General features: G+C 46.3%; 1 protein-coding gene across 6 annotated transcripts in view; it reads left to right on the plus strand.

Moving 5' to 3' along the window:
• Window positions 1–13,792, plus strand: part of PLEKHA7 (pleckstrin homology domain containing A7) — a 233,297-nt gene that overhangs the window by 200,956 nt on the left and 18,549 nt on the right. For all 6 annotated transcript variants that reach the window (XR_009215695.1, XM_058446809.1, XM_058446810.1 and 3 more), the window contains 4 exons: window positions 6,357–6,425; window positions 6,599–6,679; window positions 7,850–7,999; window positions 8,593–8,694. Coding sequence is in view for 5 of the 6 variants with exons in the window: in XM_058446809.1 (XP_058302792.1) it covers window positions 6,357–6,425; window positions 6,599–6,679; window positions 7,850–7,999; window positions 8,593–8,694 (402 nt within the window). In the remaining variant the exon portion in view is untranslated. The remainder of the gene's footprint in view (window positions 1–6,356; window positions 6,426–6,598; window positions 6,680–7,849; window positions 8,000–8,592; window positions 8,695–13,792) is intronic.

Consider the following 13,792-nt stretch of genomic DNA (forward strand, 5'->3'; position numbering starts at 1 on the left):
AGATGAATGGTTGGATTAGGAAAACCCCAAGGCTCATTGGTCCTTAGATTCTATGACATGCTGGACAAAATGTCCCTGAGTCAGGGGTCTCTCTGGACATGGTTGAATAGGCCTGTAGACCATTCTGGGCATGGAAATGGAGATAAGCACAGCCCCTTTGGGACCAGCTGCTTATGAGAGGTCCCCCCTGGCTCCTTGGAGGGGGGTGAGGTAAGGAGATAAGCCTCTCTGGGGAGGAGTCTCCCTGCTTGGCATCTGATCTGCTGACCTCTCCCCTCCATGTGCCATGTTGACTTGGGGTCCCCCGTGTCCCTGTTCGAGAGGCCAAGGACTTAAGGATCCAGAGCCCATCTTCCGGTGCCCCCCAGTCAGCTGATGCTCAGCTTCCAGAATCAGGGGTGCTTGTGGGCCCACGTTGGGAAGCTTTACCTTCCTGAAGTGAGCGTTCCTGCTGGGGTGCCAAGTGATCATACAATGGCACACTGCTCTTGGGAGCCACTTATATTAGTGTGCTTTTTTGGAAATGTTTACTTTGCTGGCATTTTACTCGATGGTGCCAGGGTGAAAAGGACTCACACTGATTAAGCATCTGTTCCTGTTTTGGCAGTATTTGGGTACTTGATGTTCATTTATCTCATTGAATCCTCTCAGCAACTTGAGCAATATGAATTATTATCCCCTTTTTATAACCAGGAACCCAGGTGTCAGAGAAGTAAAGTCACTTCTGCAAAGTTACACTGCTGGGACATGAACCCAGCAACTGACTTCATACCTGTCTTCTTTCGTCCGTGCATCACATGCTTTGCCCACCCTAAAGTCGTGTTCGTTGAATTGTATTCCTGGCATTGAAGTTCTGCTCTTCAGAACCCTATACCTTAGTTGAGTCAGAAGGGTGGGGTGTGGGGTTCACTGTTGTTGACAATTTAAGTTGTCTTTATGTTGCTGTGAAGCACAGCCAGGAAGATGAGGGTACCTGCTGTCACTCATGTGAAGCCTTTGTAGATAGAAAAGGTTGCAGTCAGCCCCAAAAAGGCTTTTGTCTTCAGTGAGGGATGTGCCGTCAGTGGCTCCAGGGTTATTGGAATCTGGACTCTTCCTGACTGTTTGAACCTGAGATCAGGACTTTTCTGTTCAGGCTCTGTTTCCAAAATCAGCTTCTGGGACAGTTTTTAAAGTTGTAATTGGGGATGCCACATACTTCAGAATCAACTGGGAGCTTGATAAAAGCACAGACCTGGAGGGTTCTATTGAATTGGACACTCTGCTGCCCAGAATTCTGCATTTTTATCAAGCTCTGGGGTGATTCTTGTGCACACTAGGGTTTGAGGTCTATTGTTCTGGAGAAATTATTAACCCTGGCTATGAACGAGAACTGTTGGGTTTTTTTTTTTAAATGAATATAAATATCTGGGTCCTACCCCTTAGAGACTGTGATTTAATTGGTAATATTCAGGTATTACTCTTTAATTAAAACAAACAAACAAACTCCTTAGGTGTTTCTAATGCACATCCAGCGTTGAGAAACATGGTTTTGAAGTAGTAGCTCTCAAAATGTGATCCTCAGACCGAAAGTGTCAATATCTGGGAATTCATTAGAAATGCAAAATCTTGGGTCCCACCCCAGATCTGCACCACAAGAACCTCCAGGGATGGGGCCCAGCAAATCTGTGTATTTGCCCTCTGGCTCATTCTGATGCATGCTAAAGTTTGGGAACCCCTGTTTTAGGGCAGTGATTCTCAATCCTGGCTGCATATTCGAATCACCCAGGAGAGTGTTTTAAGAATCCCAGTGCCCAGGCACCATCCCAGACCAATTATATCAGAATCACTTGGGGTGGAACTCAGGCATCGGTACTTTTTAAAGCTCTCCCAGTGATTCCAGTGTTCAGCAAGGGCTGAGATCCACTGTCCTAGATAATGAGGACAATGTTCCCAAAAAGGAGCTGTAAGCATTTGCGACCATGGGTAAGACATAATCATGTAGATGCACCACAGTTCTGGTGGAACTTAAGGTTGAGTGGGGGTGAGATGAATGCATGGCATGACTCTAAACTAGTATCTTACAGAATGTGATGAGGGAGGACAAAAGAAGCAAGTTCTCTTCTATGATGTTCCTCCTTGCCTTCTGCAGCAGAACCAGGAAGGAAATGAACACTGAAATTGGCACTCCCACATAAACCAGCCTGTGCAAAAGTCCCTTCAGACAGCGTATAACATTTTATAAAAAGGAGAGAGCTGCAGTCTGGGAAGGTCCCATGGCCCATGGGAGTAGCATCCACGGTCCCATGGAAGTAGCATCACCAAGATTCAGGCCTGGTTGTTTGAATTGCACAGCACACAGCCTCCTTAAAGTTTTCCCTTTGCCAGTTCCCCAAATTCTGGCTGCTTCAAGTGTCATTTGATGTCTCACCTGTTACGTTTTGTTGTATTTGCCTTTTTGTTTGGAACAGATTAAAAATAATGAACCTTTGATCAACGTGCTTTACAAAGTGCTGAAGAAGTCAGCACGGGGCTGTCGGCCCAGGAGAAGCGTAAGATGATCTGATCCGTGTCTCCAAGCGGGGTCATTCCATTGCTTCTGGCTCGGTGCCGACTTCATCACTTGCTTAACCAGTTGCTCTCCTGACTGCCCCAGGCTTCCCGCAAGTCATTTTGGTTTATTTTCTTTCAACTGAAGCTCTCTTCAGCATTTTGGCTGATGCACCAGGCTGAGCCTCTCATCTGTGGTTTTCTGTGACTCCATGTTTTGTGCTGCCAAGGGTGGGGGAGCTTGCCTGGCTTGCCACCAGCTTGTGTTGTGTTTCCATCATCACGTGTCTGCCTCCATGGCGAGGGCTCACCCAGACAGAGTTGAGCATGAGTTTCTTGGGAGGGAACAGCAGTTATTGGTTATCTTCCAAGAGCCAGGGTATCCTCAGATTCCACAGTGGCCCTGAGATTAAGGTGGCACTTTTTGGGGGCAGGCAGTTGGTATTTGGATAACAGCCTGGAGCTGGACTAGAATAAAATGCCATCCCCTGCCCGTACCCTCTTTGACTGATGTAGAAGTAGGGACTGCAATGTGGCCAGCTCTCACAGCATTCCAGGGGAGGATGCAGATCAAGAAGCAGGTGTTGTGTCCAACCATCGTGAGCCCTGAGAAAGTGGGTTGGGATGTGGTGGAGGGGAGGGAAGATGCCTGGGTGGCCTTTGATTTCCCTCTGATGGAGAGACTCTTTCAAATGGTTGAGCACCCACAGACTTTTACTTTTTCGGATGACAGAGATGCTGGGGGGACCCAGAGTTGATGTTTTAGGTGTATTTGAACAAGGCTATAACAAACACACTTTTAAAAGGAAAATTAGATGTAATATGGTACACGTGGATATAATATTTCTTAGCCTCGGCTGTCTGGAGCAGAGCTACATTCAGAAGCTTAATGGTCCTCTGAGCTGTAGAAACAGCTCTCATCAAGCCCATGCTCTAAAGCCTGTGACCTTTCGTCCATAGGAGACAGAGCCAGCTCACATTACTTTGACACATTCATGAACTCACTGAGCAAACATTGCCTGAGTTTCCTCAATATGCTAGGCCCTGGCTGGGCTTTGAGGATACAGAGGAAATGCACCCATCTCCACAGTCACCCCTAATTAGGTTACTCTCTAGTGAGGAGAGACAAATGAGCAAACAGAACATTGTACTCTAATGTGCTGGGTGCTGGAGTAGCGGCAGATGCAACGTGTGGAAAGAGCACCCTGAAGGGCACCACCCCCAGTTAGAGGGAGAGAAGAGATGTAAGAATCTCATGTCAGCCGAGCTTATAGTCCTTTGAATTCCCAACCCACAACACCTAGTAAGCAGCACTTTTTTTTTTTTTTTTTTTGACACAGAGTCTCGCTCTGTCACCCAGGCTGGAGTGCAGTGGTGCAATCTCAACTCACCGCAACCTCTGCCTCCCAGGTTCAAGAGAGTCTTCTGCCTCAACCTCCTGAGTAGCTGGCACTACAGGCGTGCAGCACTGCGCCCGGCTAATTTTTGTATTTTTAGTAGAGATGGGGTTTCACCATGTTGGCCAGACTGGTCTTGAACTCTTGACCTCATGATTCACCCGCCTCGGCCTCCCAAAGTGCTAGGATTACAGGTGTGAGCCACTATGCCTGGCCAGATAAGCAGCACTTTAAAAAGGGACAAGACAAATCTACTTCTTAGAAAAAGAGGTAGTACTAATATCCTGAGAGGGAGAAAAAAAAGGTTGAATGTATATTCAGTATTCCATGAAGGCAGCAAAGGGCATACTTTTAGAAAGCTTTCCATCAAAAAGTATAATTTAGAAGATTCAGCATCTTCTCAGAATGTCCTTTTTATATAAAATATCTCATTCTTTTCCTGATGGTGCTGGATAAATGAGGCATTGCTCAATTAGATTTTCTGGCTTGTGATTTAAGTATCAAAAAGACATCCTCTGTAAAAAGCTTCAGTGAAATAAGGGGAAGAGTTTTGCTGGGGGAAAGAATCTCCCGAGTGTATCTCCATTTGAAAATGATTTCTACCTAGGAAATGAACCCCAAAGGTCAGCCCGTTTGGAGAATAGACAACCTCCTTGTTCTTGGCTTTGATGAAAGGGCGTGACATAGAGCGAAGACTTCACTGCTTTCACCTGCTTTTTCTCCTGGGTTGCCCTGAGTTTAAAACCCACATGCTGCCTGAGAAGTTCAGCTGTTTGTGATTCACCAGGATTAACTTCATGCCCACCTCCCCGCACCTCCCTGCACTGCCCCCCGGCATTGCAGGAGACAGTACAGTCTGTTTGTTTGTGGATCGTTGCAGTCTTATGTTCTGCAACTGTGTGTATATGTGTATGTACACGTAATCTGACAGTCTGAAGAGCAGAATTTGGCTGGAGTTATTTTTTCCAGGAACTCAACAACACTGATCTACATGTGTTTCCCTTTGACCTACATGCAATTCAGCAATTCAATAAGCATTTGCTGAGTTTGTGCCAGGTCTTCTGTTCAGGGCTGACTTTACCAAGATACATAAAACAATGGTTCCGCCCTCTTCTGTGCGACCAAAGGAATCATGGGAATGGGTGGGGCAGGTGTGTAGCCCAGAATCAGTCCTCACCCCAAGGCAGGGAGAGGTCCTCTGCCTTGACCTTTGGATGTGCTCATGACAGTTTGCAAGGAGAGGTAGCATAGGACAGTTGGGCACATGAAGGGCTTGAGCACTGAGTGGAATGTTTGCCAATTTATTTCCACCCCCAGTTCACACTGACAAACTTCCTGGACCTTACAGATAGAATGGGGAGAAATCTACACCTCTCTCTCCAGCAGCTATCAGTCCACACTGGGACCTCTCTGCATAGCACACGCACACCACCTGTCTCTGCCACTGTTAGCTCCACCCTCCATTTCCCTGGTCAGATCTGCAAAATAGAGCTCAATGAGGTGGTTTCTCCTACATTAGGCAAAATAGCCTTGGTTCTCCCTGGCCTTGTCTTGGCCATGGGAGGGTGCATCTGTGAAAGTCACTCCCCTCAGCCCCTGCATGACTTTTGGCAAGAAAGAAATTGGGGGAAATGGAAAAATGGGATAAGTTAGATTTAGATTCTCCGGAGTCAGTGAGAGACAGGCAGCATATTGCCTACTTTAAGTCAAGTGAGGGATGGGAAATGTAAAATCCCATTGGCCCGCAAGTTTGGGTGACTTTTGTGTATTGCTTTATGGTTTCCTTTCTTGTAACTTATACAAGTACAGCCTAGCCTCAGTTATTCAGGGAACAATTAAAAACTCTTGCTGGGAACTAGCCAGGTTCCTTTTTACCTTGGCCAGGTCTTCCCAAATGGTAAAGGGTGAGGAAGGCTGGCCTTACCCACAGGGAAGTGGGCTCCTCAGAGACTTCCTTAAACTAAGGCTTGACAATGGTCAAGGGATTTGTTTGTTCCTCTGGGTCTGCCCATCTCACCACCCTGGGCAGGGGGTGATGGGCTTCATAACTTGTGTTTGTTCCCAGATTCAGTAATACACCTCTGTCTTATCAGTGGCAAATCTTCCAAGATTCATGCTGATTTTTCACATTCATTTTAGGCAAATATATACTTTTAAAATTGATGATCCTTTAACTTGAACATCTACATTTTCTTTAACTCAAAGGGCTTACCAGCATTACTAGAATCATCAAAAGGTTTTGGTTTTTTCCTAAAATGAAATAGGCATAGAAATAGAGCCAAGTATGGCCCAAGGTTTTGTCCCTCTCATGCTATGACCCTACCTGCCACTGCCAAGGACTTCCACACCATCCATTATAGGATGAATTTTCTTTCCTGAGTTCTGATCTCACACCATGGTTAAATCTCTTTTAAATTGTTCGCCTCCCAGATGACAGGCCGGGACCTTCTCAAGGATCGAAGTCTGAAGCCTGTGAAGATCGCTGAGAGCGACACTGACGTGAGTGAGCAGAGTGACATGCTGACCCCTCAGCTGCCTCCTGACCCAGACCCAGGGTGAACAGCTTCAGGCAGGGCTTGGATGGTTCTGTAGCCAAAGCTGTCTGATCGCAATCCCAAGGTCATGTCCTTTTCTCATCACCCCAGGCCCTCTCCACCTGTTCTTGATTTTAGGTCAAACTGAGCATCTTCTGTGAACAAGACAGAGTCCTCCAGGACTTGGAAGACAAGATACGAGCCCTTAAAGAGAACAAAGTAAGTGTCAGTTTTGAATAATCTTGGAGTGGGCAGAGGGGCATTTTGTCCTGTCTTTCTTGAGACATAGGCTGGACCCTCATGTTAGTATTGAACAACAGATGTTAGCTTATTTTAAAAAAAAATGCACCGGGTGCGGTGGCTCATGCCTGTAATCTCAGCACTTTGGAAGGCCAAGGCAGGTGGATCATGAGGTCAGGAGTTCAAGACCAGCCTGACCAACATGGTGAAACCCTGTCTCTACTAAAAATACAAAAATTAGCTGGGCGTGGTGGCGGGTTCCTGTAATCCCAGCTACTCCGGAGGCTGAGGCAGAAGAATTGCTTGAACCCGGGAGGCAGAGGTTGCAGTGAGCTGAGATCGCACCACTGTATTCCAGCCTAGGCGACAGAGGAAGACTTCGTCTCAGGAGAAAAAAAAAAAAAAAAAAAAAAAAAAGCCTTTGTGTTTAAATGGTGTTTCTTAGGGGTTTCTATCTTATAGAGACCCTCCTGCCCCCATTCTGCTTTGGCTCACCTCTCCCTGGAGGCCCTGTGAGGTGAGCCTGGGAAAGGAGCTCCACTGGCTTATATGTGATGACCCCAGGTCCCTGAACCCCAGGGAAGCAGGGTTCCTTTGGAGGAAGTGGCTGTAGTCATTACAGGGCAGAGGCCTTTGCTTCCTAAAGCTCCTTGTCTCCTAGGATCTGGGCTATGGAGGCAGCAAGTCTGGATGGGAGTGCCGGAATGGGCCAGGGGCCACCAACATTTGGCCTTTTCTATTTTTAAAGTATTTTTTTCCTTTTGTATTTTAAATTTGTGATGCTGGAGGTTGATAATATACTCTTTTCCCTAGGAGGCTAGAGAGGTTGTCTGTTTTTTGTTTTTTTTAATTCTTTGATTTATCCTCTTAGTTTCATTTATCCTCTTAGTTTATCCCATAAGGAGTTAGACAGCTGTATCCTTAGTTTATAGATGACAAAATTGAGGCACAGAGCTGTTAGGTACTTTCCCCAGCCTACCCCCTAGACAGAGTCAGAGCTGGCATCAGAGCCCCGACTGTGGGCCCACATCTCAGTGCTGGTCCCTTCAGCCTTGCTTGGGTCCAGTAGCTTTGGTTCCTGGTGTGGTATGGGGAGGCCTCTGGGGACTGTCCTCCTATCCTGCTGTTTTTTGGCCCTTCATGGTGCAGGACCAGCTAGAATCTGTGCTGGAGGTGTTGCACAGACAGATGGAGCAGTACCGAGACCAGCCCCAGCACTTGGAGAAGATTGCCTACCAGCAGAAGTTGCTGCAGGAGGACCTCGTCCATATCCGAGCTGAGCTCTCCAGAGAGTCCACTGTGCGTAGAGGGTGGCAGACCTGTCTCCCTCAGGACAGGCTGAGCGAGGGGCTGCTTTTCTCACCTCCCAAGATGTAGTTGAGTTGGTGTCCAGAGGCAAGAGTCCTGAAATAGCAGAGCTTCTCCAGTAGCAGAACTGCTGCCTGACAGTAGATGACCTTGTCTGGGGATGACATGTCTGCCTGCACGTGTGCCTTAGGCTGCTTACCACAGCGACTCTTGCAGGCCAGTGACACCCAGTGGGCCAGATTTCCTCAGAGCTCTCTGCAAGGCTGTTCCCCTGATCTGTGTGCAGTTAATTCCAAGTTGTCAGAATCTGCTTTTTCACTTTTCAGTCTGTTGTGGTACGGGCCAGGGCTGAGAGTCAAAGCATCCTGAGGGTGGAAGAGTGAACAGTGCAGGTGACGAGGGTCAGAGCACAAATGAGAGGATGCCACGCTCTTTCCTGCTCCTCTCTTTCTCCCACCAGGCCTGCCCGGTCTCCTTCCCTCTTCCCCTGGCTGGGTCAGCATGGTCAGGAGTACAGGTGTTCATGAGGCCTTCCAAGGGGGCAGGGGTTAACTAAGAACCGGAAGCATTGTCTTGGCCAACAGGAGATGGAAAATGCTTGGAACGAATACCTGAAGTTGGAGAATGATGTGGAACAGCTGAAGCAGACCCTGCAAGAGCAACACAGAAGAGCCTTTTTTTTCCAGGTGACCTGATAACTGTCCATCCCTTCTGAGCTCTTGTTTTTTTTTTTGTTGTTGTTGTTTGTTTTTTTTTCCAAGAGACTTCACCTGTGGGGGCTGTGAGCACTGCTCAGAGTCCTTCTACCCCTTGGCCCCAGATGCTCCATCCCTGTAAAGGAGCCACCCCAAGCTCTCCCTTGAGGATCCCTTCCCCCAAGCCAGGCTGTGATGAGAAGCTTCACCCCATTCCCCTTGCCTTGCTGCTCTCAAAGACAAGCTCTTGGGTGTTTTAGAAAGGGCTTTACTTCTGATCATTTGGTGTCATCAGTGATCACAGAGTGATCCGCGTTCCTGTAGTTCTTGGCCCCATCTTAGGCTGCTAACTCATCGCTTAGACAGCAGCAGGAAGTGTCCACCCCTTCCCTCCTCTGATTCCTAGAGATAGATGTTATCACACCTCTACCAGAGGTAGACAGTGTGAATTCTGTCCTTTGAGGCACTCTGGTCTCCAGGCAGTCATCTGCATTTCTGGAGGCCAGGCTGGGTGATACCCATCTCTGTGACCCCTGTACCACTCAGGAAAGCTGGCCTTAGAGCCCTGCCTCTTCACCCTTAAAAAATCAGGCCACCCTATTGATAGCTGCTTCTGTCCCCCAGAAGTGAGACAGTGAAAGGCCCTGTGTGGTTTTTCTTCTTCCAAATTGGGTTCCAAATTGCCCAGTGTTCCCCCAGTGTGATGCTTAACCAGGTTTCCACCCCACCCTCACAATTTTTTAAGTGGAAAATAACCTGTTTTTTTCTCACCTGACTTAAGATCTATATCTTCTCCTTTCAGGGCCCTGACATAATAAGTGTGTTTGAATTCAGCAAGCATTAATTGAGGCTTCTTGTGTATGAGGCACGACGCTGGGCCATTTTTGGTGCTGGGCTTGCTAACTGATGAGATAGTTCTAACCAAGGCTCTTTGTTTAAGTGATTTAATGAGTATATTGACTCTCCAGACATTAGCCTCACCCCAGAAAGTTGAAGGAAATTCTGGAGGGGGTGTGTAGGTGTGTGGGCCCTGAGGCTTTTCCAAGGGGCCCTGCTGTCCCTCTGTTCCTGCAGAGATGGTTCCCAGAGAGCCCTGCCTAGGACCATGTGGAGGAGACCCTCGCCTGTGGCTCAGGGCTGGCCTATGAGACTCTCCCCAGCACTTGTCTATCTCCTGCTGCTGTTGGGGTCGTTTCCCTCCCATAATTTCTCTTCATCCACACTGACTAACATTTCACTACTCTTTTTTGTAGCCCCAGCATTTACCGCAATGACTTGAAAATACTAGGTGAATGTTGTTGACAAAGTCCTTCAATTATTTCTGGTTATGAGCTTATAAAACTACCCAGGTTTACCTATTTTCTTGGACTTCAGTGATCTGAATTTTTTTAGCAGTAATTTTTTTTTTTTGCTTTATTTTTAGCAGTAATTTTTTTAAGCTTTTCATTGTTTGTTTCTGTAATTACACAAATGATACATGAATACGTGTCTTTGAAAAGGCCAAAACAGTAACAAGCAAAAACAAAAAATGATATAAAAGTTCCTCTTCCCCCTCCCCCTTTCTGCGCCTCCCATCACCCTCCCTATGTGTCATCAGTGCTATCCGTTGGCGGCATTGCCTTCTAGACTATTTTCTATGCACTTTCAAAAATATGCACATGCATAGAATCATATGATTTATTCAGGGATGGGAGCAGGTAAAAGGCTTACTTGAAGGGGATCACACACATTATTTGGCAACTCACTTTTTTTGTCTTAACCTGATATCGTGGAAATCTTTCCAGGACAGTTAACCCAAAATTTATACTGCCCAATAAAATATAAATTAATTAAAAGTAACTGAAATTCAAAATGTATTCCTCATTTACACCAGACTCATTCACGTGCTCCATACCCACGTGTGGCTGTTGGCTACTGTCTTGGACAGCAAGGATTATAGGTTTCTATCATCTCAGAAAGGTGTATTGGGCAGCGCCAGTCTAAGGAAATTAAACTTGTTCTCCTTGACTGTTACATACTATTTCATAGTCTGGGTGTTTTCTACTTTATTTAGCCATTCCTCTTCTGATAGCATTTAATTATTTTCAGCGTTTTGCTTTTATAAATGGTGGTGTGATGAGGATTCGTGTAACTGCCTTTTCATATTGTTTACAAGTATCTGTGTAAGATAGGCTCCTAGGAATGGACTTGCTGGGGTTGAAATGAGTATACATCTTAAAAGTTGATGGATATGCCAAACCACCTTCTAAAGGGCTGCACCTGTTTATCTTCCTACCCACAGCAAATGAAAGTAGTGGATCTATTTGCTCACATCCTTGTCAGCACTTGTAATCGATCTTTTTAGTTTTGCTAGTCTACTAAATGGCATCTTGCTTTAATTTGCATTTATTTAGTTATTAGCAGGTTAAATATCTATTTGTATGATTATTGGCCATTTGTGTCTTTACCGTGCCTTATGTCATGGTGATTTAACATATAGCAGGCTTAGAATCCTTTTTTTTCCCCCTTCCCTCCAAAAAGCAAATAGATACACTGTGACAGGTCTTTATCACAGACGCCCTGGAGAACTCAGCCCCACGAGTTACTCTCAGATAGGCCAACCTGGAGCCTGCATCTTGATTTCCACCTTGCCTGCGGCACTGCTCACACTTTCCCTAAGTGGCACAGTAACCTGGGAAGCTAACAAAGCCCTGCTTTGAGCAGGCACTGTGCTAGCTTCTTTGGTGTCATTCTAGGCCAGGCAGGCTGTTAGAGCCCTAGATAAATCATCAGCACTGCAGATGCGCTTGCAGCCCCATATGCAGATTCTCAGTAACAGGGCTTAGAAATTCGCCTCCCTGTAGTCAGGTTTGGCCCCAGGAAAATAGCCTTTTCAGTCAAGGCTAAAACAGTGAGTTCAAGGCTTTGCTGAAAGCAGCACATAGGAGCCTTTCTACCCAGTGTGGTGGGAGGAGGCAGGAATAAAACTCCACCCCCTCATTTCCCCCCAAATTCCCCTCCCCTCATTATGAAGGCCCAAAATTCCATCACCCTTGGAGAAGGATAGGGACTCTCCAGCCTTTTTTATTCTCTGCTCTCTGTTCTTTTCTCACATGTGGGGGTGACAGAAAGGCATCGGGGGCAAGAGAGTGGCTGACAGGGGAGCTTTGCCAGGGAGCTATGGAGGAGGAAGAGGACTGTGTTTAATCCCTTTCTTTACCTGTTCCCAACACTCAGCTTGGGGACTTCAGCCCTAGAGGTCATTCTCTTACATACACATGCCCTGGGTTCAGTAATACACCTGTCTGTTTTAGGATGCTCATGCTTTGGCATGGAGCTGAGAATCAAACCCATTATTAGCTTGCCAGACCTGAGGATGTGCTTTATGTTGGAGGGGTTGAGAAACAGAGTGAGAACTGTGAGCCCCCTTGGGACAGGAGGCTTTGGACATCTGTTGTCATGGCTGTTGGAAAGTATTTGCTCAGGGAATTTTACATGACTGGTCCTTTATTCATGTAGCATGTATGCACTGAGAACCTGCTAAGTGCCAGGCCCTGTAGGGATGGATCAACAAGCAGTATCGGGCAGGTCCGTGAGGCTCATGCAGTGCAAGAACTCTTCCAGTTGAGGGGTAGCTAGGTGCCTCGAGAGGAGATGGGGTGGGAAGCCTGCCTTTATTTTAGTCCATGGGGTGGGACCAAGGCTATCTTCCCCCCATTTTAACTTAAAAGTCAAGAGAATACTACATTTGATGTTTAAACAGCCCCGTCAAGAGATGGCCACAGTCCCTTAACCACATCAGACCCCTCTGCACCTCTTTTAGATCCTCTTCCCATTCGATTTTGGTTGTCAGAATGCACATGATCATATAGCCTAGGTCCTTCCCCATTGTATGTAGATATGTATTTTTTGGAGTTTATTATTTTTTTAAATTGATATATAAAAATTGTACTCTTATTGTGCTAAAAAAATTAACAGCTTTATCATATATTTCACGTCATAGAATTAACCCTTTCGGCTGGTCATGGTGGCTCACGCCTATAATCCCAGCACTTTGGGAGGCTAAGGCAGGAGGATCACTTGGAGCCAGGACTTTAAGACCATCCTGGGCAACATAACAAGACCCCTGTCTCTACAAAAACTGAAAAAGAAAAAGAAAAACTAGCCAGGCATAGTGGCATGCTCCGGTACTCCTAGCTACTTGGGAGGCCAAGGCGGGAGGATCACTTGAGCCCAGGAGTTTGAGGTTACAGTGACCTTGATCACACCACTGCACTTTAACCTGGGCAACAAAGTGACCCTGTCTCCAAAAAATAAATAAACAAATAAATTCACTCTTCTAAAGTATACATTTCAGTGGTTTTTAGTATATTCACAGCATGATACAGCCGTCACCACAATCAATTTTATAACACTTCATCATCCCCCAGTAGAAATCCTGTATCCATTAACAGTCACTCCCATTCCCCCAGCATCCCCTCTGCCCTTGCCAAACACTAATCTACTTTCTGTTCTACTGATTTGACTAGTCTGGAAATTTCTTATAAATGGAATCATATAATGTGTAGCTTTTTGTGACTGGCTTCTTTCTCTCACATGTTTTCAAGGATCATCCTTGTTGTAGCATGCATCAGTACTTCATTCCTTTTTATTGCTAACTAATATTCCACTCACTACTGTATTTTTAACTAAACCTCAAATCTCAGGTTCAGCTCTGACTTTTAAAAAATATTTTTTATATCCTAGAGATGGTGTAAACTCTAGTCCTTGCCTTCCCTTCTGCCATGATTACATAAGACAGTGTCTTTTAAAAAATTGTGGTAAAGGCCAGGTGCAGTGGCTCACGCCTGTAATCCCAGTACTTTGGGAGGCCGAGGCGGGCAGATCACCTGAGGTCAGGAGTTCAAGACCAGCCTGGCCAATGTGGTGAAACCCCGTCTCTACTAAAAATACAAAAATTAGCCAGGTATGGTGGTGGCCGCCTGTAATCCCAGCTGCCTGGTTGGCTGAGGCAGGAGAAATGCTTGAACCTGGGAGGCGGAGGTTGCAGTGAGCTGAGATGGCGCCATTGCACTCCAGCCTGGGCAACAGGAGTGAAACTCCATCTCAA

The sequence above is a fragment of the Hylobates moloch genome, unplaced genomic scaffold (assembly GCF_009828535.3).
Source record: "Hylobates moloch isolate HMO894 unplaced genomic scaffold, HMol_V3 SCAFFOLD_11, whole genome shotgun sequence".
NCBI lineage: Eukaryota > Metazoa > Chordata > Mammalia > Primates > Hylobatidae > Hylobates > Hylobates moloch.